Genomic DNA, 24724 nt, shown 5'->3' on the forward strand with positions numbered 1-24724 from the left:
AGAGGAAGACAGGGGAGGTTTAAAGGCTGTTCAGTTACATGCCATCTGACACATATAATCATGTTCTACAATTTTGCGTATTTTTGTCTTCTTGTTACATAAAAGAATCCAAGAGATAACTTAGGTAAGGAAATCAACCGTGAAAGCGAGCAAAATAATTGCCTTCTAAAAGAGCTGAAAGAGAAAAATAGCATAGCTTAAACAGCTTGTATTGACCAGGTGAGTTACTATTTTATTTTCTCTATTTTTTTTTCCTGTAAAAAATTCTCACAGAATATGCAATAAAGTAATTTCTATTTCTCACAACTTTCCTAGTTTTAGGCCTCAACACTGTTTTATTTGTTGGCTTGTTCTTAAAGTTGATGAAAATAATTAAGGAGGCCCTTAAAAGACTTCTGTTGCTTTTGGCTGATTTCATCCTTAGGCTTGTGTTGATAGAAAGCAAAACTGGTACTTGTTAAAACCTAATAAAGGCATCAGTTTTTCTCCAAAAATATGATAAAAAAAAAAAACCTAGGAAACATTCTGGTGTTCTTTTATGATGGTTCTTAGAGGTCACTGGAAGTCTTGCAAGAGTGCTAATGCATGAATTGCCAGGCTGTTCTGCAGTGTGGTCCTCATCTTGCTATGGGGCACACGCTCCTCCTCTGTCAGCTCTCCTGACGTGGAACAGTGGACAGCCAGGTGCAATCAAGAGCAATATCCATGCATGAGCTTTCACAGACATATTGTTTACAATGAATTTGTGTGTTGAATCTATATGGAGCCTGTCCAAATGCCCTGAAGCAAGAAATGTCATTTATATTCATATCCCAGAAAGGAGGAGAAAATTATTCTAAAAGAATGAAAGGCTGCTGAGCATGGAAGAATGCCAGGCTTCCAGACAAAATCTGTGTTGCAGAGCATAGGCACAAGACAAGAATTGTTCCTCTTTGTAAAGCCACTTATTTCTACATGGATTCTGTTTGTCATCAATATCATCAGGTTTCAGGATGCTGCACACCCATAGTATTATAACATTTTCCTGTAGGATAAACAATTACAATGAGATGCTGCAGGGTATGAGAGGAGGAAGAACAATTGGTATGCTACTGGCTTGTTCTCACTACATCTCTTAGCAATGGCCTTTGTCCTCATGGACTGTTCTGTACCATCAGGTATATTTTCCGGGTGGTACATCAACCATTCTGCCCAACTGCCTGCAGCTGTGGCAAAGTGTCCTGGAGAGATCTGATGCAGAGTAGGTCAGGCCTCAGCAAGTCTGCTACTCTCTCAACCTTCCTGTGGTCTGAACAGAGATCTCCTTAGGTGTTCTTCAGAGATTAACACACCAAATCTATTCTTTTGGTCTAAATCATTTACGATTTGCATTACGCATGTCTTTGCCTCCTCTAAGTCATGTTGTTTTCCTGCAGAGCCCTGAATAACTGAGAGTAAGGGCTATCCTGCTGATAGGGTCAAGAGTACTTCATTTAAAAGCTGCAAAAATACACACCTCACCACTGTAAAAGGTCCAGGATCACCTCAATTTATACCAGGAAAGGGCACAGGCTGACAGAGACAGAAGCAAATCTCCAGCTGCACAGAATAATGAAGGCTTCACACGCTGATACGAGATTGTCCAAATAACACCTTACTCAACTGAGAGTTGAAGTCTTGGGCTTTCCTGTCTCACAGAGGAACACAGAGAAATCAGCACTACCCTGCCTGGCATCTTTGGAGGTGCACAGAAGGCTATGGACCTTGCGTATGATTCCCTGGCATTCAGGATGGTGTTCTGAAACAGCGGAACACAGAGAGACAGGTCTAGGTGTGTATGCATGATTAGGACAAATAGGTGCTTAATTTGTTTGAGTGATTTTACCATCTTCTCTTAAATCCCTTTTCCAGACCCTACAAAACTCTCTCTGCTCTTCCTGCCACTTCTAATCCTCCTTTCGCTGCTTTAGAGGAGCACCCAAAGTAATCTGCACACCAGAAACAAGCCACAGTAGTGTGGGTATCTCTAGATGGTACAGGTTGCCCTCAGAGCCAAGAAATGGTTGATGGGATTTAGGAGACATGCTTACTTTAGTCATTTAATGCACAGCACAGCAAACCCTATTCAGCAATCCACAAACCCAAACCCTAGAAAACAAGTCACCAGTAATATGGAAATGCAATTGTTTCACTCTGCAATCAAGAGTTTGCCATAGACTATATATGCAAAGCAAGTTGAAAGACTTGGTTTTCTCCAATTACTCAGTCATTTCCCACATTGCTGTGTGCCAATGAGATTAAAGACTCATTTTGTTATTTTCTGTGATGTCCCAGTAGTATTATCCTTCCTCTTATCCTTCCTTCCAGAGAGTAGGTGCTGACCTGCACAGGTGGCAAGCCTGGGGAAAAAAAAAGCAACTTGCCTGTTTCCAGACAGGCTGCTTCTCTCTAGCCTAACTGCATCAGCAAAGAGAAAAAAGGGGATGAGAGAGGTGATGGAAGAGATGTGCATGGCAGTAGCAGTAGAGGAAATGGAGACAATAGAGAAAAAGGCAGAAGGGAGCAAGAAGGAGACCATAGTTCAGCAGTAATACTTTCCTGAACTAAATGCAAGTATTCCTGGAAAAAAAATTAAAAGAAAAAAAAGAGAAAGGAAGGAATGATCATAGCTCAGTCTTGATCTGTCAGAACCAGCCACAGCTACCTCTCTACACACAGGGGGAAACACACAGCTGCATGTCACCATTGCCACTGGGACTGAAGGAAGGGTAAATCTGAGGATGGAGGATAATTCAGTGGCATGAGACTATTCTCTCATCAGCCCAATATTAGCCTCACAGATTTCCTAGACTGTTGCTGATTTCAAAGCAGTTTGCCTCACTTTGAAATGCAGCATCATGTAGGTGCAAACAAGGTAACACCTAAGCATTTCTTTGCATACCACTGGCTTTTCAAAAATGTTTTCTCACTGCTTTGGACTCTCAGCTACTGAGCACATTGAGAGGAAGAAAAATGCACCTGTGAAACCTTGTGTGTGACAGGATAGAGGAAGCTGATGGTTTTCCTGCATTGTGAAGTTCCCCTGATTCCCTCTCCCTTCCCTTCTCCTGGGGAAAAAAAAAAAGTGCAAGAGAACAATCAAACTGAGGCAAGAGGGTCGTTTAAGTAGCATCCGAAGTCAGCACCAGTCCAAGGAGCAGTCTGTTCTGTGTGTACACAAAATTTCCAGCTGAATCAACAAATGGAACAGAACTGGCTCCCAGAGTTTTGAGTAGTAATGAAAAGATTTCCGTGAATGTCAGCTATAAGTTGCAGAGAGATGGAGCTAGCTGGGCTCCCACACTGCAGTACCTTTGTTTTCTATATGCCAACTCAATAAATGTCATCTGCCAAGCCTAAAATTGGTTTTTTATTGTTTTTTACACATCAGGATCTGAATTCCTGCAGGCTTAAGAGCAGATTCAGGGCCATGCTGGCCCATAGTCTAAACAGAGGATGCAAAGCACAAGGCAGTGAAGGCCTCTCTATGTTCCCTGAAACCTGCTAGTACTCTTGGCATTGAGTGCCAAAATTATACCATTTCACCACCCAAAAATTTTGGGGGCTGATACAGTGGTCGTTGCCTATCTTTGAGAAGTCAAGCCAATGGTACTATCATTAGTCCAGGGTTTGTGCTCCACGGGAACTGTTAGATACCATGCTCCTGATTAATCATTTTCTTTCTACAGTGGTATGAAGCTGGTGTAATTAGGCCCCAAGGGGAGCAAAATATCAAAAATTTCCAGGTTTGTCTTTCATCTGATTTTTCCCATAAATGCAGCCTCTGTGCTGAGTCCTTTATTCCTTATTTCCTCCCCCTTCAGTGTCCCCTGACCCTGGGCCTTTACCCCTCTGGCTTATTTCAAACCTCACTGATTCAGAATACCAGCTAGAAGGAGGGTTGCTTGCCTGGGGAAAAGAGCCAATCTTTCATGGGGATTGATGAATGGAAGGGTGAGTTCACAGTGGCTCTTCCAGCAATGTTCCTTTATTCTACCTCTCTTAAAACAGACATTAAAAAGTAAATGTCATAATTTAAATCACTTGCTTATCTAAATCTTCCTCCTAAAAATCTTCCTTCCTTCAAAACCCTCTCTTACAGACAATGGAGTCAACAACAATCTTGAATTGCACCCATCAAGCAACTACAGCCCCTGATAATTTTTTTACTCTTCTGTGTTTTTCTATATTTCTGAGGTAGATGAACAAGAGCAGTAGTTTCTCAAGATTAAAAAGGAACTGGGACACTGACATACAAGAAAACTGCTTCTTTATTCAAACTGATTTCTGTGAGAAAAAGGAACTGGCTACTGGAGCTACTTCTAAGCAACCAGATCATCAGGAAATTCAGAAATACATATCTGGGGAAAATACGTATCCCAAGCACAGCTGAATAGGAGAGATCCAGATGTCATTCTTTTTCCATTCCAGGAAAGGGGAAAAGGTTTCCTACAAAAACATATTTTTTCCCTGTCTCAGGAAAAGCTATGTTAATAAATAAGCATCACAATATGAATCTCTGCCCTGGCTCCATCTGTTAAGCCACTACAAGACTCCAGAGAGTCTTCAGACAAATAACACTAAATAGAAACGAAGAGCAGCCTCAGATTTATTTCTCAGCGTCATAAAACCAGGAAGAACAGCTAAGTCCATGCTGCCAGCATGGAAAACGTACTCTGAATGGTACATGGTACATTTGCCTTGGTTGCTTCATTTGCCTTGGTAGCTGCTAGTGTACAAACAGACCTTACTGAGCATGGGTTAGATTTTTGATTGACCAGGTCATGTTTTTTTCCATCAGTGGATGAACCATCGAGGAGTCAAAAAGCAGCTTCTGCCTCTCCCAGAGGAGCAAAGAGGTTATCTTGAGGCACTCTCTCCCCTTGGAACTTGTGAGACAGACAGCATGGAGGAGACCCAAGGCTGATAAAGCCTCACCAAGTAAATTTCTCCCCAAACACTCTCACAGCAACTTTTTCTGTAACACTCTCCTGATGCACTAAGGTGTAGAGGTTGCAGTTACAGGACAGGAGGGTGATGAGGAATAATAAATAGGTACCAGCACACTGAGCTTATTTGGAGGTGAAACAGCCAGCTGCAACTTGAGGATAAACTTGGGTCAACTTGGCCTTAGAGAATAAACTATGCTTTGGCAGGGATGTGGGTTGCTATTTCAAGCACAGGAGGGACAGTTTTTGGAATAAAGTTCACTGCATAAATGAGCTATGGATAACAATTTATTATATAAAGTACCCCAAAAGTACAAGCACAGTCCTCTGGAATCAATCTCAGGAATTCCCTCTTTGATGGCTAACTTCTTCACATCCCAGTCATTCTTTATATTAGCAATATCTCCTTTCTTTAAATCCACCATTTCTCTAATTTTTCTGCTCTATTTTTGTTAATTAAAAATCCTTGCTAGCTCCCATCAATCTTCAGCTAACTTTCCAAGTGTTCCTCATGAGTTTTCAATCTTTTCTACATCCCCACCTCTATGATCCACTTTCTCTTCATACATCAGCCTTCTGAAACCTTGCTAATATTCATTCCTGTTTATTCATAACTGTCCAACAAGCTCTCATAATAATGCTCACATTTTGGAATTCCAAATCCTTTCCAGGGATTCAAGATCTGTGCTTTCCACACATTTCTTCAAATTTCCTTCTAAGCCTTCAGCGTGAGAATGACAAACAATATTATAATGTCATTTTACTAGAAAAACCTCACTAAATTACTGTGCACAGTAGATACTCTGAGCATGTGTGAGGCAGCTATAACCAACCACCATTTCCTAGCAAATCTGCATCTCTGTGGAGATGTAGACTCCTTGAGCTATCAACTGCTTTAGCTATCTGCTCATAAATTTCTCACATCAGACTGGAGATGGAGGACTCAGTTCTGCTGATCTACAGCTTCCAGAGTAGCAAAAGGTCAACACCTGAATGTTGTGGGACTTGTGTCCAAGGATTCAGTGTCTCCCACCTGTGTTACTTGTTTGATTGTTAAACAAAGCCCACACCGATTACTGGACATGCTCTACACCACAGGTTACCTCATTCTTGCCTTTCTTCAACCTTTGCAGCCCTTGCATAACCCTGCCTCCACCAGCTGCTGTGGCTGCAATGTGTGGTTGGGGCCTCTTCACCAAGGTGAATCACTTGCCAGCAATGCACTCTCCCGCACTTTATAGCAGGATCTCCAGAAGCCACCGCTCTGTGAACACAGGGTATCCAGGCCTTCCCAAAACTCCATTGAGCATTTCTGCTCATATCTGTGGAAAACATAGATTTGTACAACACAGTTTGGAATCACCTCCAATGTCTGCAAATATGCAGATTACCCAGCATTGCCACAGACATGGTGATAAGTCCTTGAGCCCACCCTCCTCCTGAGTACAGTGGAACACCAACAACTCCTTTTTCCTTCCTCAATTCCTATTTATTATTTTGTCTTGTTCCAGCTTCTTGTGGTTTATGAACCCAAATACTTTCCTCCCTCCCCATCCCCATGCTGGGCTTCTCTACATCCTGCTTGTAACCTTAGTACTATGTCAGGTGCCGTGCATTATGCAGGAACTTGTTTTACACATATTGGCTGGCATACAATGCTCCTAGCAGCTATTCAATGCTTCTTAACTTGGTGTCTTGCTACTCACATTCTGAACAACTTTTAAGTCATCTTCTATGTCCTCCCACTGAGAACTATTAATGCCCACCCATAACCTTCGCTTCTGCGCCCTTGCTTGCTGCTTCTCCTCCCACCAGTCCCTCCAGCTCAGAGGCCCCAGGCTGACATCCTCCTCAGCATCCCAAATCTCTCTTTCCCTTCATTTTGTAACATTTTCCCTTTTGGGATGCCAATTTCTCTCCCTGCCCCCAATACCATCTCATCTACTGATTACTTAAAACTCACATGGCACTTCTGTCACCATTTCCACATAAAAGTGTGTGGAGTTTCTGTGACAAAGCTGTCATGGCAACTTGAAGTTTGTCAGGTTTTCACATTATACATAACCTGCAAAACTGCATATTATTAAACATGTTCTGATGCTCCCAATTACTTACAAATTATTCCATTGCCAAATCCCACTGCTATATTCAGTCAACATTTGTCATCTGGAAGAAAAGTTGCCATTGCTTCAGGGCATTGATGAAGGAGGGTGTTCTGTCATGCCTGCAGCAGACTTGGAGGAGAGGAGGGTGTTCTTCTGTCATGCCTGCAGCAGACTTGGAGGAGATTAAAGTCTCCAATACTTTTCCGGCTCAGCTGGTGGATGGACCTAAGAGCCTCAGTAGGATGGGCTGCTAGGGTACACAATCACCTCTGCATGCATCTAGTGAGCCCTAAAAATGTCATACAATAGCTGTTGTCAACCCTTTTCAAGGACATTTCTTGTTAACATTCACATTTTGGTCAACTAGACTCAAATAAATGCATGGCGATAGATGTAGACATAAGTTAGATAATCCATAACACCAAGCTGAAACTCTAGTAGGTACTAACAATACTGTGTTCCCCTCCTTGGAGCCCGTAGAAGTGCTACATAAGCCTGACAGAGCCAGGTATTTCATACACATCTGTGCTACTGTAAAGACATTTCATTCACTAATTTAATTTCCCATTTCAAATGAATTATGAACACCTATTCCTAATATGGCTCAGTCTCTGATAGGTGGCAGATGGAATTTCCTTTTATTTTATTAGGTAATGAGGCTTGGGTGTGGGGAGAACTTTTTATTACCTATCTGATTTTAACTTCAGGTGTAAGCACATGCAAGTATTTTTCCATCTGTTCCCTGATTTTCTTCTTCATAGGCTTCAGACATTACTGGAACTACTCCATCTTGAAAAAAAATCTTGCTCTAAGAAAGAATACTGAGACTGCTGAGGCTTTTCCCTGAGGAAAGATAAAAGATTTAATCAACTATAATGCATTGACTGATTTCTAATTTTTAAATTCCCCATTTTTTAACTCCCAACAAACCTTTTTACTGTACAAAACCTATATTAATAAATTAATAATTAATCAATTTTCAAGAATTAAAAAATTACCTAATAAACAGTTTCATAAAGTAATAAATCAGCTTGCTTCTTCCCCTCTATATGCAGAGTGACTTTTGATTTATTCCTTTTCTGATGAAAAATTACATTTGCTCTGCAATCTCTGAGCAGCTTTAGCCATTATATTTTGTATTTGATCCTACTGGGACATCCAGGAATAAAAAGCTCATGAGAAGGCAAAAATGTGCTAAAGAATTTGTACCTGTTTTAGACTGAGGTCAGGCAGAACAACATACATTGCTTTCCCACAGACATTCAAATACCACCAAGCTCAGCAGCATCCTGAGGTACTTCTTTGGCATTATCAAGGGAGATATTACTGTTTTCTCCATCTTTTCCCAGGAGTTGTCACTATTTTGGAATATCTGAAGGATATCCACTGTGATGTGTTACAAATTAATTTGTGGATTCTGAGTGCAATAAAAATAAATTTGTGGATTCTGAGTGCAAGAGTGGCTGTGGATAGGTTATTTTCAAGACACAATTATCTGGCTTGAATCCTACCCCTCTAATGAAGTTAGAAAGTCAGTTTTTTCTCTGCACTGTGTTGAAACACTCCAGGACACACTCCATGGCCTCATCCCAGTGACAGTATCCAAGCCTTCTCTATACAGTCACATTTCTACCTCTCTGATTTTACCAAGAGAGCAGAAAAATTATGATAGGTTCTGACTCATGACTGAAGGAGTTATTGCTTGACAAACATCAATTTCCTAGGTGAATTCCTTTACTTTCTATCTTGTAGCTGCTTCTATGAACTTTCTGCCCTCTACATACTCTCCAGTAGCTACCAAATTACCCAGGTGCTTCTTTGATATGTCACAGCATTTCTCAGCTTTTTCTGCCAGGGCATCAGAAGCTGTAGCATGTGTCAGCTTTCACTTCTTTGATCTTCTGCTTGAGTTTCTGATTTTCACCTTTGTCTCTATCTTTACAGTGAATTTTTCACATCCTCTTTCAAGGCCTCATTTGGCTCTGCTATAGCCATAGTTGGTACCTCAAACCCTGAACAACTGTAGCTGTGCTCTATTCTTGTCAATATTCTGTTGTTTAAAAAAACCAAAAACAAACAACCCCCCCCCTGCAACTCACACTCAAAACCACACAGACACACACACAAAAGATTTAGGGATTTCTAGCACCTCTTTCAAATACATTCTGATTCATTTGTATTGCAATCCTTTTAAGGGATTCAATGCCTGGTGCTGCCAAATACTCACCTATGCATCTTCCCAGAAGACCTAGTATCCTGTATCTCTTACCTCCCAATAACTCTAGTTTATAATTTCAAGATCCATAAGAGCCCAGTCTGCAAACTGGATACAAATAGCACCGTATTTGTCCCTCTAGGATCATCAGATTCTTGACCTCCTTGAATCTTGCTAACTTTATAAACCCTTTCAAAATCCCTGCCTACATTTACAGTACTAACATCTAACTTTCTCTTTAACCCTTTCAGTGTCACAGTAGGTCCAATTAATTTTGGTCAGTTATGACTACTTTGCATTGCAAAGTCTTTTCTAGCAAAAGACATAATAGAGTTTTTCCAGTGTAAGTAGCATTCTCACTCAGTGTTCTACTTTAGCCTTTTTCCCCTTCTTACGATTCACTATTTCATCTCACTTGCTACAATTGCATTCAGATTTATCGATTCTTGTACACAAATGGTCTCCTTTTATTGAATTTCCCAGGGACCTATGAGATTTCCCCCAACACAAAAGGATTTCCAGTTGTTTGTAAATGTTGTAAAGAGCTGCTGGCAAAAAGAATCGAAGAATCCAGCATTGTTTGGAAGAGAAACACCTGTCTCAAGAGGCAAACAGAGATATTTCCCAGGAAACAAATCATACATAATGGTCAATAGGAATGCAAACTTGCAGAGGGTGCACTTGATCCCACTGTCTGTGTCACTGACAAAGGTGTCAAACAGTGTCAGTCCCAATATCGACCCCTGAGGAACACCATTTGTCACTACTCTCCACTCTCCTGCCCAGCTGTATTGCCCATACTTCCTCTCTCTCAGGCTCCCTTTCCTCTTCCAAACTCCAGATTCTCCTTCCTACAGGTGCCTTTCTCCTTTCTTCTCTGAGATCTCTTCCAAAGCCTACTCTCACCAGCTTTTGTCCCAGCTGTTTTTCTTGCTGTCAAAATCTCATCTTACATTAGCTCCCTGAGCCCTTCCTCACTCATGCTCAGTTTTTTTCAAGCCTTTTGCTGCTGCAAGGCCAGCCAGAACTTTCAATAGCTCATACTGAGAAGTATCCACTTCATCAGTCTCAAAAGGATGTTGACAAAAGCTTCTCAAAGGATAAGTGAGTCACTGTTTCACTGACACTATTTCATCCCTGCCCATTCTTGGACAGCTCATTTAACGAACAAGTGACCATATCAGGGGATTTGCTCTACTGACATCAGCAGCAAGTACAACCAACACAAAAAGAATGTATTATGATGGTAATATCAGCTCAATACAGGATTTTGCAGCTCTTTTCATTTTGATTTAGAAACCCCATATGTTCTAATAGCGCTGAATGTGTCATGTGTTTTGTTGGTCTTGTTTCATCTCTAAGCCCCTCCAGCAAACTGTAAACTTTGTGCTTCAACAAACAACACTAAGAGGGTTACTAAAGTCCATCTAACTTAAACTTATGTATTGCTACAGCAATTACAAAGGATTTTGCTCATATTGAGTTAACAGAATCTGCATTTTATAGTAGGACAAAGATAACAAGTAAAAAGACACTAGCAAGAGGAGGCAGTATGCCAATATAAGATATGAAGGATGATTGGAGGACTCATCATCTATATTCAAAAGAAAATGGATTCACAACTCAAACAAAAATCTAGTAAAAATAATCCTAATTCATTGGATTAAACCAGACTACTCTGTTCTAAAGCACTCCTAGGTTGTTTCCATTCCACAAAGAGGTTTAATTCAGTTGCACCCTGTATGTGTAAAAAATACAGGTATTACCTGTTTGAAGTGATGGAGCAGAATCTGGTGCCCACAGCACTTAACACTAGCAATTACTAGTCAAAACGCAGGATGATTACTGGATTTGCATACAAGTTGAAACAGGATCAATAATTTCAGACTTCCACACTGCAGGGGAAGTGTGCTGGACTACAGGAAAAATTTTCTTTTCATGTGACAAGTGCAACAAATTGAATTTGCCAATCCATGGTACCCTTGTTTTGCATGGAACTTTGAGATGCCATTTTTACAGCCAGTCAGGGTCGAGATGAACCATAACTGTGCCTCTGAGGATGGAAGACCAGTCTGTGGGCTGCATTCCCAATAAGGCTGATATAGTAAGTTCAAATTAAGGCAGTGGGCAGGAAACAGGGCTACCATACCCGAATTCTGACATTGCCTAAGGCCAAAATATTACAGCTCAGAAGGTGAGGAGGATTTAGTAACACTGGACACATCCTTTTTCACAAGAGAAGTAACTCAGTACCATCTAGGTTTACCTGGCTTTGAACAGTGCTCTTTTTGGTAATAATTTCTGGTGACATGATGATGATATCAGTCAGAGAGACCATGTTTCAAGGGGGAAATTAGTCTTCTTCTGGTCTCTGCTGCTGGAGGCTGAATCTTCCTTGGGGCACCATCATGTTGCTTCTTGCTTTTCTAATCTCCCTCCAGCCACAAGCTCTTCCAGTTTCTCTGAAGCTCTGCTTATTCGGAGTAGCAATGCAGATGGAAGAATACCTCCCTGGGGAGAAGAGTCAGCTCCCAGCTTGAAAACAGAGCTAATTTTCAGATGCCTTTTTTCCCACACAAGGCAGGAACATCCATTCTGCCCCTTCCTTCTCCCTTGTTACTGTGAAAGAAAATAAGCATTAATAAATAAAGATAATCCAATTAATTCTTGTTGTGGCTGAACCTTTTTGCAAAACACAGTGAACTGCTGCCACTCAGGGAGTGAAATCAGTGGCAGATTTGTATTTCAAGTAATAGTGTAAATGTTAATAGTCCTAGAGGTTTTTCTTTCTTATAAAAAGGTTATATATGTTTGTTATAAACAAAACCATCTTAAAATTCAGGAAGAAATGTAACACCTTTTTGGATTTCCATTTTCAAATAAAACTTGTCCATAGAAACCCATCTAACTGCCAGATCTGCACAGGGAGTTTATAACTATAATTCTTTTTTTTCCCCCCATTTAGGGAGCCTTCAGATTTCCCTGTTCTTCCATCCACACTTCCATCCTCACTTAATGTGAGTCATTGTGCTGTCTTACTTCAAAACGAGGGACTCCTCCCACAAAAAATAATTACAGCTGAGGCTTCTTTATTTAACCCAACTCAAAGCCACAGGTATGAGGAACTACAGATAAATTAGTACCACTCTTCCACCTAACACATCTCCTTACAAAATATTTGAAAGGCATTGCATAGCTGCAGCCAGCCTCAGTCTACAGAGGAAATTCTTTTCTCACATGTCCCAAAAGACTAGCTTTCTATGCTTGGTGCCCTGCTGTCCTTCCCTTCAGCTCAGCTTCTGCTCAAGAAATACTCCTTCACTAAACAAGCATTCAGAGAAAAGCACCCAAACATGACCTGGACTTGTCTTGACTGACTGAAGATGTGAAAAACCTTCCTTCATCTGCTGAGCCCTCTCCTGGCTGCTGGGTCTTTGGATGAAAAGGAGTCTCTGGCACAGCTGGCCCATGTTAGCCACAGGTGGAGGGCACAGCTGGACACAACCCTTGGGATGATTAGCAGCGACAGGCCAAGAGGAAAGCATGTGGCAGATGGTGTGAAAAGAGGCAGGAGCCTGAATGAAAAGAGTAAGCTTGATCTCAGAGGAGCAGAAGGGTAGAAAACTTAGAAATACTTGATGCCACAGTCACTTTATAGGAAGTAAATATATTGTTAAGAGGAAATATATTTTTGGTCATGAATTAATACATAGGTCACATATACATATGTAAAAGCATGTACTGCCAATTTCCAAAACAAGACAAATGGTCCCCATGCTTTCCACTTTTGCTTGGCCTGGGTGACAGAGGCAGGAACCATTTATACATCCCTTACCTCTGCCAAATTCTAGCTACCATTTCTCTTGATTACTGTGAGAGCCAGAAAGGGAGTATGAGGCTTTCTCGGAGTCCATGCCTTCCCCACATCCTGCTTTTTAAACTTCCAGTCAGTTTGTATGTTATTGCTTAGTTATTATCTGGAGACAACTATACTGAAATAAATACAATAAAATGAAAAAAGCATTTTGTGAGAAGTTAGGGCTACAGAAAGCTATTTTACCAAATCAGAAAACTCTGGCCCCAGTGGTTCTACTAAGAGCTTCCCCAAGTTTAAGATAAACTTAAGTGGAAAATATGCATCACTTTTTTGTTTGCTTTATCACAGTATTTTATTTTACTTCCATAATAACTACAGGCATTACATTTTATTTTCCAATGCAACTTTAACTAGATTTAGGTTTTAAGGTATTTAGGTATTACTTTTTTTATTTTTTTATTTTAAAATCTGACTTAAATAATTAAACTATTTTTCTCTACCACCTCTGAAATACATACAATGAGGTAGTTTGAAAAAATGACCACATGGTGTTGCTTAATCTTGGAAAAGTATCTTTCAATTTCCAAATGGAGCTTTTTTCTATTTTCTGTTACATTAAATAAGAATATTTTCTCACAGAGTCATAACGTCTACACTGAATGGCAAAAAAGTCTGTCCTGTGAAATGTTTGCTTGACCTGATTCAGAGTGATCCCAGAAAAAGAAGAAAAAAACCAGATCTGTTTTGAATAAGACAAAGCATTACTTTGGGGGTTAGAGATCTCAATCACCATTTAAACTCACTGTCTGTGTACACAAAAATTGGTCAGAAATTCTGCTTTCTCCCAGTCCGGAAAAAAATCAATTCTGGCGCCACAAAATGGAATTATCCTCCTGCCAGCTCTGCCCCAGACATGCTCGGGTTGGCCTTTATTCGCTGGGGGTTTGTTCTGTGACAGCCAGATGAATGACATGGTTCTATTTCTGCATCCATGTGTTTCCACTAAACACCTCCTTTGAATAACTCTCACTCCTTGATGCTCCTGGGACCAATTTTGTTGCACCTTCAATCAACAGGTGTCCCCTCCAGCTTTACTTTTCCTGTTTGCTGTGATGGGTTAACAGTACAGCTTCTCTGAGAGGCTTTTAAATGGAACTCAGTTAGACAAATGCCAGCTCAAGAGGCTCTCTGTTGTTTTGCATTTAGAAGAAAGTGGGTGAGATCTGGTACATTTTGATGTGGTTTCCCTTTGTACTCTTTTGCACAGATATGAATTACTATGTGAGGCTTAAGGTATGAAAACTGTTTGCTTCAGTCTGAATGATCTGAACAGTCAAAAAGAAAATAGCTGCAAGACATCATTTAAAACAAATCTGTGCCCTGACTTGAATGGCCAAAAGCAGACAGGCAGATTAAACTGTGATTATTTAATGTATTAAGAATCACTGGGATACGTTCACAGGATTGGGTCTGAATTGTTGATATATCTTAGTTTGTGTCCTGAATTTCCAAAAGATCAGAGCTGCATTAATAGCAAGACATTATACTGCCAGTAATAATACCTGACTATGATTTACTGCAGTTTTCTGCCTAATAAACAAGCCTGAAGATACTCAGTGACCAGAGCATTGCGAGTGACATCTTATTATAAGCTGTCGCAAAATGAATATCAATGCAGAAAAAAAATCCTTTTAGCTACATGTGCAGAGGATACATCAACCTTGCTGACTATTTTACTGATGTGACTAAATTAGAGATAAAAAATTCTCTAATCTTTCTCTGTTGGAATTATTTAGTTTTCCATTTTTTATCACTCTACAGAACAACCAGTTTCAAGTTTGTACTGGGGCTGGCAACTGGAACCTGTACAAAATATACATGAAGAGAAGATATATACACTATGGAGTAAGAAAATAGTGAGGTTTACATTCACTTCTCTGTAGTGTTTGTGATGCTACTTTTTTTCTTTATCCTATCCTTCCCTTCAAATTTCATAATATTAGAAGAAAAAAAGAGGGCTTTTCATGTCAAGCATTGGAAGAAACATGTTGCTTGACACCATTTTTCAAACTGGAAGAACTGCAGAGAAACATGCTAAATGCAAGCGCTTGACAGGCTTAATTATCTCAGGGTTATTGGCAGATACAGCCCACATGATGCTATGCACCAGGGAAAAAGGCAGGGATATCTGTAGAGCCCCACATCTCCAGTGACAAGTTCACTGAAGAAGAATAGAAAAAAAAAAACAACTAGGTGCACTGCTTGAGCTACTCAAACCCTTATTATTTTCCAGTGAAAAACACCTCCATGCAAACAGCTTCTCTGACGAGTGAAATCAAGGACATTCCAAAATGATTCATGAGTGTGTAACCTGGCTACAGTTGGCAGTAAGATGACTATGCCTTTATAGGGATGACAGGCTGAAAGATGAGCTCCTAATGAAATCAAGCTCAAAAGCAAAAGTAGAGAAGGCTCTAATGGCTGATAATTTAACACAGAAAAACTTAAGATATAACAGCACCTGGGAGTGCTCTGGTGTGCAGTCATGACCTACGTGGTCACATAATAAAACAAGTATCTGTAATAAAGCAGATATGATCAAAGCCTCATGAGAACACAGGTGAAGGTACAACAGCAGGACATGGTATTATTACAAGAGAGGCAAATGTTAGAACACAGCAGGTTTGCAGCAGAGGTGGGCTGTGCACACCTGGTGTACACACAGACCCACACATAAACTCATTCTACCAGAATTAAGTGCAGCTAGACTAGCACAGAATATCAAGCTGTACAGAGTAGAAACAGGGGCATAGATGGTTTGGGGATTGGTTGGGTTTTGCCATAGGGCAAAATAAGATAAAGATGGTCATAAGGAATTTGTAACACCCGATGTTAACAGGTCTTAAAGAAATTTCTGTAACATTCAAAATCTGGAGACAAATAGACTTCAGCATAGTAAAAGAAAAAGTCTAAACATGAACACTGTCTTTGTGAAAAAGACTAGTAATTTAAACAGTCCCCATATACAAAAAAAGGTTATATTAAAATGCAGGTACAGTCAATGATAGGATGTCAGCATCCAGGCTTTTTCTATAATAAATGTGTATTTTGCATCAGCACTAGAAAGAAAAGGCTTAAAACTATTGAACTCAATAACAAATCCACCAGCAGTAGAATTCATAAAATGAAATCTCACATCAGAGGAAACTGAGAAAAGGTGTACTGATTAATTTAAAATCTCACCGAGACTTTGCAAAGCCATGTTATCTACAAGTACTGCTAATCATAAGGGACAGAATAAAGGAGAGATGACAACTTACAAGGGAATTGAATAGTGGAGGTGGAGGAGCCCTTGATATGGGGGAGAAAAAGAGAGAGACACAGATATAAACAGTTCCCTAAGGAAGAAGGAGGATACTGCTCTCTACCCAGCTTGGGACGCCAGCTGTAAATCCTGGTATCGAATACATCAAATAAAAAACCCAAACACTGTGCTGGTGTGCTGCTTCCCAAATCATTTGAAGAGACTATTTGAATTAGAACTGTATCTGAATTGCAGAGTACATTTGAATTATGTAAGAGAAAAAGAAGAGCTAATGGTTCTGCTTTCTACTACTACAGAGCTTTATTCTATCTGGTTTTGGGCTGTTTTAGAACTTCTCAGAGACAGATTATTCACAAAGGGACATTATTTCTGACATCACTATTATTATTATTATTATTATTATTATTATTATTATTGTTATTGTTATTGTTATTGTTATTATTATTCCTCTGTTGAGTGTCTCTTGACTTTCTGCTAATATTTAACCTAGCATTTTTAAATTATTTTTACTTATCTGCTACTTGAATAACACCCATGCACAAAACATCAGAAAGCCCTAATTCAGTGAATTAGTTATTCACTACATTAAGGTAATCTAGCTGTTTTATAGACATGTTATCACATTCTTTGTAAGTTAATCGTTATCAGAGAAAATTAATAACTCCTTGGAGGTCAGGCAGGATGGCACAACACACTACGTGTGGTAGACAAGAATGTTAGTAGGCAGGTTGTAACATTAACAGCAGTAGCAAAATCAGAAAGTTAGCTCACATTAAGCATCATCTAGGATGCTCCAAGTATGAAGTTTTAGAGAAGTTTTCTGAAGCAGTAACCTAGACTAAATAGGATACATTTACTGCTGTAAGCTCTAGCATGCATATCTCCAGGCTACTACTCAGAGCTTCTAATGGTGGTATTTTTTTACTTAAATTATTGCTTTGAAGTTTCCCTCCTTATTTACCTGTGTGCAGCTGGGCTCCAGTAAGATGTGTTTATTGCCAAGACGTGGAAGACAAGCACTGGGCCTGGAGCTCTGTTACCTGTTACACCAGGATGATCCCCGCAGTGTAGTGGGCATCACCACACAGCAGTCCTGTAACTCCTGAGCTTTATGTTTAGTTTGAGGGTGAGGAAATAAGCTATCTGTGTTAACAAGTTTGGTCAGGAAGAAAGCAGAAGGTGCAGGTTGGAAGCTATGTTTGGGCTCCCTTTTTTGCCCAAAAGGTAAGTGATAACAGGAGAAAGTTACTATCAATGCTGCCAGGCCAGAAGCCAAACGGGCACTGCAGGCTGAGCTGTGGGGATGTATACATGGCCTAATGACTCAGCTCAGTGCTCCATGCAGGCCACCCAGATCTGCTGAGAATCAGGGCACATCTGGTCAGATGAAATTACATTGCAAGCCAGCCCTTGTGGTTTAGAATGTGGTTAAGAACTGGATCTGGCTCCAGTATTTTGTATTGAACGGACATTTTCTGTCTTCCCATTATAAGGCTTGGTTCTTCTGGGTTAGGCATGAAGTCTGCTACTGAGAATACCTCTGCTACATTTCTTCTTTAAACAAAAATTCTAACGGGTCTCTCAACAGAGTCCTGCAACCTCATTTAATTCAGCCTCTACAAATACCACCTTGCAGCATTTAAGGCTAACCAAGTATCTTGCTATTTCTGTCAAAAGCCTGGAGTTATTATTTTACTGGAGACCCTTAGCTTCCTGGAGTTGTGTTTTATTACTATTACACAGAGCATATCACATACCTCGGGGAGCAGTAAATGCTACTGCATGACATACATCAGCACATAGTGCTGCAAATCTCCCTGGAGCCGACATCCAGCCAGGATCACCTCTGGGGGATCACTCATCAGCAAACTGTGAGGGTGTCCAAGGCTCTAGATCATACTACCAACCTGAAGGAATCAAATATTTTGAATGACAACTGCAAATAGGTGTACAGTTTAGTCCTTACCACCCTGACCCCTCTACAGGCTGCTGGAGGACCTGCAATCCCCAAAGCACTTTCTGTAACTCAGCCCTGCAGTTTTACTCAGCTGCCATACATACAATTCATTTCAAAACAGCTCATTTTGATACAGTAGGACATTTTGAAAACCCCTGGCCTGCACAGCTGCCAATCCTTGCCTTCCCCCTTCCTTGTCTGTTTGATCTGCTCTGGGGACAGTTCCAATGACATCCTCCTCATAAATAATGCCAGCTCAATCAGCTCCTGAGGTGTTCCCTGGTTCTGTTTGCTTTCCCCCTCTTCCCACCTCCAATGTTACCATACCGTTCCTGATACTCCTCAATAATCACATAGGTAAATAAGCCCCCATTCCCAGGATCCACAAAACAGGCTTTTGGATAAACACTTGATCCCAAAATCACACCCATCTCTGCCTCTCAACCAGAACTTCTCACACAGCTTTTATACCAATACCTAGTTTCTTTGCTCTTTGGAAATTTTCCATTCCCACGATCTCAAGCCCTCTGAAAAGGGTTTTGGATCAAACCACTTCTTCTAGGTTTCAGCTAGCTTGTTGCAGTTAGTGACTCCACACCTCTCATCTGCCAGACACAAGCTTCAGCCCATGTCAGCAAAGTGAGCATCCCTCCTTCAGCACTGTAGGAGCACTGTGTATCATAGCACTTTCCTCATAGCATTAGGCAGCTAATAAAGGTTCTGCAACAGACTTCCTAGTGTTCCACAGGAGCAGGGTGATTTCCAGCAGCAAGAGCATAAAACAGCCACCTCCAAAGAGGGTGATATATTAACCTGCCCATGTCACATCTTCTACTTACCTTTCCATACCTCTGCAACTGTAAAACTGTCTGGGTTCAGATTATGCCAAATGCTAGCTAAAAAACTCTGTAATTTCTGCTACAACAAAGCAGTTTATTAAAAACACAAGAAAATCCATTTCAATACCTGTTTTAGATTCTACCTAGCAGATTCAAAAATGTTGCTCAAATACACTGGGTTGTTGTGAATGGGAAACTGGAAGTGTACAGTGAGATTTAGACTTGCTAGTACTCTTGGGCAGGTGTCAGACAGCATAGGAAGGGCAGGAATTTTGTGGGAGAGCTCATGAGTTGAGGTAAGGTCTCACACCCTACCACACCTGTATTCAGAACTTTGAAACAGAAGGAGGCAGCTGAGGGCTTTAGGATATTATCACAGCCTGTAGTCACTGGCAGGATTTCACAGGCCTTGATGAGTGAAAGAGAGGAAAAGAACCAGTTGGGACAGAGACACTTTCATCACAGGCAATGGGAACTGCTAATGAAGGAAAAAGGGAACTAAAAGGAATGATTAAGAGTTCCAATATTTTATTGGTGAGTTTGGAATCTGGTTAAACAATACATACATACATTTGAAACTGGGCATCCAGTAGCACTCATATACAAACCATCACAGTACCTTGGCAAATTCACAGTGCAGAAGGAAAAGCCATTTAAATGCTGCAGGCTCCCAGGAGCAGGGCAGACAGTAGTAGGTAAGCAGGTTAGCTTACCTAACTAATAGAAGGGGGGTGGAGGAGAGTGTGAGATATCCAGCTCTAGGCATCTGCTTTCCCTATCTCAAATTAGCCAACTAATTTCCCCAGGTGCTCTCTACAGAAACAAGTTTCTCCAGAGGGCAATTCACTGCACAGTGTTATACTGCTGCTCTACAGAGCTCTTGTGAATTTATTTCCTGTTTCTTAGAGGAATACTAATGCTCTCACCAGCAATTGCAGAGCATGCCCAGGGAGATGTGTTGGCTAATTTTGATGCCTAGAGATGTGTGAATCTCTGTTCCCTTTGCCTTCCCTCCACAGCTACCCATTTTGAATTACCATGTAAACCAGTGGCATTCACCCCATATTCACAAATGAGGAATTTATCAAGAAACAGGACCTTTCACAGGCTGTCATACATAGGAGACAGACACACAGAGAAAACTCTAATTTCATTATAAGCCCTGATGGACTTTTTGCATTTTGCCAAAACCCCACTTTTCCACCTCATACAGCATCAGATGTGCCCACACCATGTCCATCACATTGGCACAGAAGTCCCTGTGAATGCTCAGTAGGGTGTCCATTTGGGTGGACAACCACAGGATCTGCCTGCACAAATCTGCTGCCAACCCACATGGGTTTCAATCCATTGAAGGTAATAGGAGGGTTTTCACTGATTTTAACAGATAGGGTAGATTTAAACAAATGTCACATGCAGAATTCATTCACACATCAAACTCCAGTCGTTCCTAAAATCTGACTGATTTGGAAGAAAATATATGGACTTTCCTTCCTTGTTTCCAGCTAACTGAACAGTATCTAACTTCTGAATGAACACAATTTATCCAAAGGAAGACTTTTTTTCCATCAATATTGACTGGCTGTAATTATGTATACATTCACAACATATATGTTCCCTTATTAAAAGACTGCCCAAGTGATAAGGTGGAAAAAAAAATGCTTCCGGTTTGAAAGAATAACTGCACAGACTGCAGTTTGCTACTATATTAATGTAGCACCAATAGAGGCTGTAATTAGAAAGTAAAAGGCAACCAGAGGAATTGTTAATAGTTTTGTGCAGTGTTTAGGCTTCTAAAACTAAAATGCTTCTTCAGGGAAGTGATAGTATTCTCATATGTGATCCTGTGACTACAGTATAAATGCTAAAGATGCATTCCCACAAGTGTCACATGCCATAACCTGTGTTGGTTTTGGCTGGGGTAGAGTAAAATCGAGTCACAGTAGCTAATATGGGCCTGTGTTTTGAATTTGTGCTGGAAACAGTGTTGATAAAACAGGGATGTTTTAGTTATTGCTGAGTTGTGCTTGCATGGCCTCAAGACCTCTTCTGTTTCTCATCCCCTCCCACCAGCAAGTAGGCTGGAGGTTCACAAGAATTTGAGAGGGGACACAGCCAAGACAGTTGACCCTAAATGACCAAAGGGATATCCCATACCATAGGGTGTCATGCTGAGCATATAAAGCTGAGGAAGGAGAAGGAAGGGGAGGATATTCAGAATGAGGGAATTTGTCTTCCCAAGCAGCCACTGTTCACGATAGAGCCCAGCTTTCTTGGGGATGGCTGATGCCTGCCCATGGCAAGTGGTGAATTAATTCCCTGTTTCACTTTGCTAGCACATGTGGCTTTTGCTTTGTCCGGTAAACTGTCATTATCTCAAAACACCTTTTTTTTTTCTCACTATTACCTTTCTGATTCTCTTCCCCATCCCACTGAGCAAGCAGCTGCGTGGTGCTTAGCTGCCAGCTGGGGTTGAACCATGACATAACTGTCTGGCTATATTTGCAAATTGCTCCATTTTATACAGTTCTATTCTAAATTTATCACTATTTCTAATGAATTTCCCTGTTTCCAGGAGCACATTAGTTATTTTTTTCTTAAAGGCAGGATATTTATTATTTTTCACCGTTACCCATTCACATGCTAAATTAGATACAGAACACAAATCAGGCACAATAATATGCTGCTTCCAGTACAACAGAAGAAAAATATTTATATTCAGTAGAAAGCAAGCAGGCAATTCATTAGTTTAATGTATGTACCTAATCTCTGCTGGGAAAAGATTTCTATGTTGGCACAGGACACCAGAGAAATTGAGTGAACTAATACGGCAACTATCAAGAGACAAGATTTTTCTTCTATTCTTTTGATATGAATACAGATTCTATTTGAAGGTAGATGACTTCCAGTGTGAAAACTACCCACCTCCCCAAAAAATGAAACCACACACAAAAAACACCCCCAAAACTAAGAGGCACAACAACTAATTAGAGCAAACACACAGAACAATTCAGGGCATCTGGAAGAAAAGGTCAGAACTGTGGTGGCACAAGTTCTGCATATCAAGTAAAGAGGTGAAAAACTAAACAAGAACTTCATTGCAGCTAATACTTTTTTCTAGAAAATAGTACATGAATACTACCAAGACATATCTCATTTTCAGACATATCTGGAGTGGGGGAACACATCTTAGAAGAGAAAATTATATATAGTATTTACAGTTCTCCAGGATCTGCTCTCAGGGATATTTCCAACTGAATCACAAGAAAGCTTGTTGTTGCTAGGTTCCTATCTACCTGAAAGGACAGCAATGCATCGGTGTAGGTGAATGCTGCTTTGTTCAGGTGCAAACCAGAAGGCACACGGTATAGCCCAGGCTCTCCAGACCACCCAGAGAGTCTAGGAATCACAAGTAGTCAAAAAGAAGGTAATGAAACAGAAATAGCAACTGCTTGATGGCAACAGTGAGTTCTAGGCCTACAGCTTTTCTGTCTGCCGTGTTCTTCCTTCCCTAAGAGCAGTCTCAGGAATAGATTTTCTCTGGCTCCTCACAGTACTGTTGGATCACCTCAGCAAGGTCAAGGCACCGCAAAATTCTCCATTTCTCAGCAGCCAGCTCTTCCTTGGATACCTGGCCCAGCAGTTTTTTGGCAAAGAGGTTCTGATCCTGCATGAAAAGTCCCACAGAAGACCTTGGGGCTTCAGGGAAGTTCTCCAGGCAACCACTTGTGAAACAGAAGTTGATTTTCTTTTCACGTCTCATCCCTGGTCCCCTTTCTTCAATCCAAGTCAGAGGTCTAGTGTGAAGGAACAGAGGAAGAGTATTTATTAAGAAACGGAATCAACAGCTCTAATTTATGTGGTTTTTTCCTCAACATTTACAGAAAGTGCTCTAATAAATGCACCATTTTTAAATATCAGTCATTGCATATTCAGGCAACATGTTCTGAAAAATGTGCCTTGTGGTTACAGAGCTCAACAGCAAGTAACAGTCTTAACTCTGCCATTTCTTCACTCCATGACTTCCAGCACACCATCTAAGCTCCCTCCAGCTTTGTTTTCCCCATGCACAAAGTGAAGCCAGCAATGTCCAGCCAGCTCACAGGGAAAAGGGAAGTTTAATCTGTTTGTTCATGGACTTGGATGAAAAGTGCAGTGAAACATTCAAATATTTTGTACATGATTCAATCACAGCTAATCCCACAAGGCCCTCAATATCTAGTCATTCCTCCAGCGAGAATAAATTCAGGTCGCTCAGGTACATAATGATGATCCAGGTGCTACAGCGTGAGCTGAACCTCACCCCTTTGGGATAAACTGGACAGGTGGCAAGTTCACTCACACAGACACAAGTGTCCATACTCTCTGAACTTTGAAAATATGTTTCTTTCTCTACACTGGGACCACTGAGCTGATCCTAAAAATTATACCAGAAAATGGCAATTTTTCCTATTTCAGTTCTCAGGCTGATCTTTCTTAATCAGAGCAGAATCCTGTCTTATGCCAACTTGATAGCCACAGTCTCTAAACCAAGCACTGGTGGTAATGGCTATTGACCTGCACAGCTTGCACTTTTCCCCCCAACTTCCCATATTGGCTGAGGAGAGAGGAGCCATGGGACATGCTGCATCACTTCAGGGTACTCAGACTCCCTGACACAACACTGCAAGTGCTTGCAGAGGCTTTGAGGAATGGTCCTCAACACTAGCAACAGTCACAGTCCTCCCTTCCTGCTCTTTCTCAACTGTCTGAACCATGCCATTACCCTTCTGCAGCTCATTCATCAGCACTCACTACTGCCTCTGTTTAGAGGATGCACATTATTTTTCTTACTTGGTTATTGATAGCCCTTCCAGAGTCCTTTATATCCCACTTTAGTCTGCCATTCACAAATTATGAAGGCATCAATAGCCTGGAAGAACAAATTCTGTTTCCAAGTACTGCCCATTAAATCTTCAGTATCATTAGATCTGGAAGGAAAGTCCTTGTCAATCTACCCTGAATGCATTCTGCAGAGCACTCAACTTAATGATTCTGCACCTCTCATCTTTTATACTTTAGGATTCATTTTCTATATTTTACATCATTGTATCAGCTATTCTTTGCTCATCTGTACTGCCACACCACACCCCCCTCTAAAAATTAAGCATGGCCAGGTGAATCTGCCTGAACAGAATAAAATAACTGGAGGGGGGGAAAAATACCTAAATCACAACCTGCAAGAACACACCAAAAAAATCCTCAGGGGACTAATAAATGCAGAGACACCACGGGGTTTAGGAAGTCTCAAGGCTACATGTGGCTGCAAGCCAGAAGGGTGCTTGAGGGCCATATCACTCAGCGTTTTCTGTGTTCTCATCCTCCTTCCCTGAGGTAAAGGCTGTTGATCTGGGTCAGAGGCTGCTGAGCAAGCGAGGCTTTGCTCTGACTTGACAGAGCTGGTTTTATATTCCTATGATAGTAAACAGCCACAGAGGGTTCAGGCCACTGTTATTCAAA

General features: G+C 40.9%; 1 protein-coding gene across 9 annotated transcripts in view; it reads right to left on the reverse strand.

Moving 5' to 3' along the window:
* Positions 1-19736: 19736 nt before the first annotated feature.
* The window catches only part of BLVRA (biliverdin reductase A), a 38925-nt gene continuing 33937 nt past the window's right edge, over positions 19737-24724 (reverse strand). For all 9 annotated transcript variants that reach the window (XM_051799439.1, XM_051799435.1, XM_051799438.1 and 6 more), the window contains one exon: positions 19737-23022. In XM_051799439.1, the coding sequence (XP_051655399.1) occupies positions 22749-23022 (274 nt within the window). In that variant the 3' untranslated portion in view covers positions 19737-22748. The remainder of the gene's footprint in view (positions 23023-24724) is intronic.

The sequence above is a fragment of the Manacus candei genome, unplaced genomic scaffold, assembly GCF_025592945.1.
Source record: "Manacus candei isolate 608988 ecotype Guabito, Panama unplaced genomic scaffold, ASM2559294v1 h1tg000049l, whole genome shotgun sequence".
NCBI classification, from domain to species: domain Eukaryota; kingdom Metazoa; phylum Chordata; class Aves; order Passeriformes; family Pipridae; genus Manacus; species Manacus candei.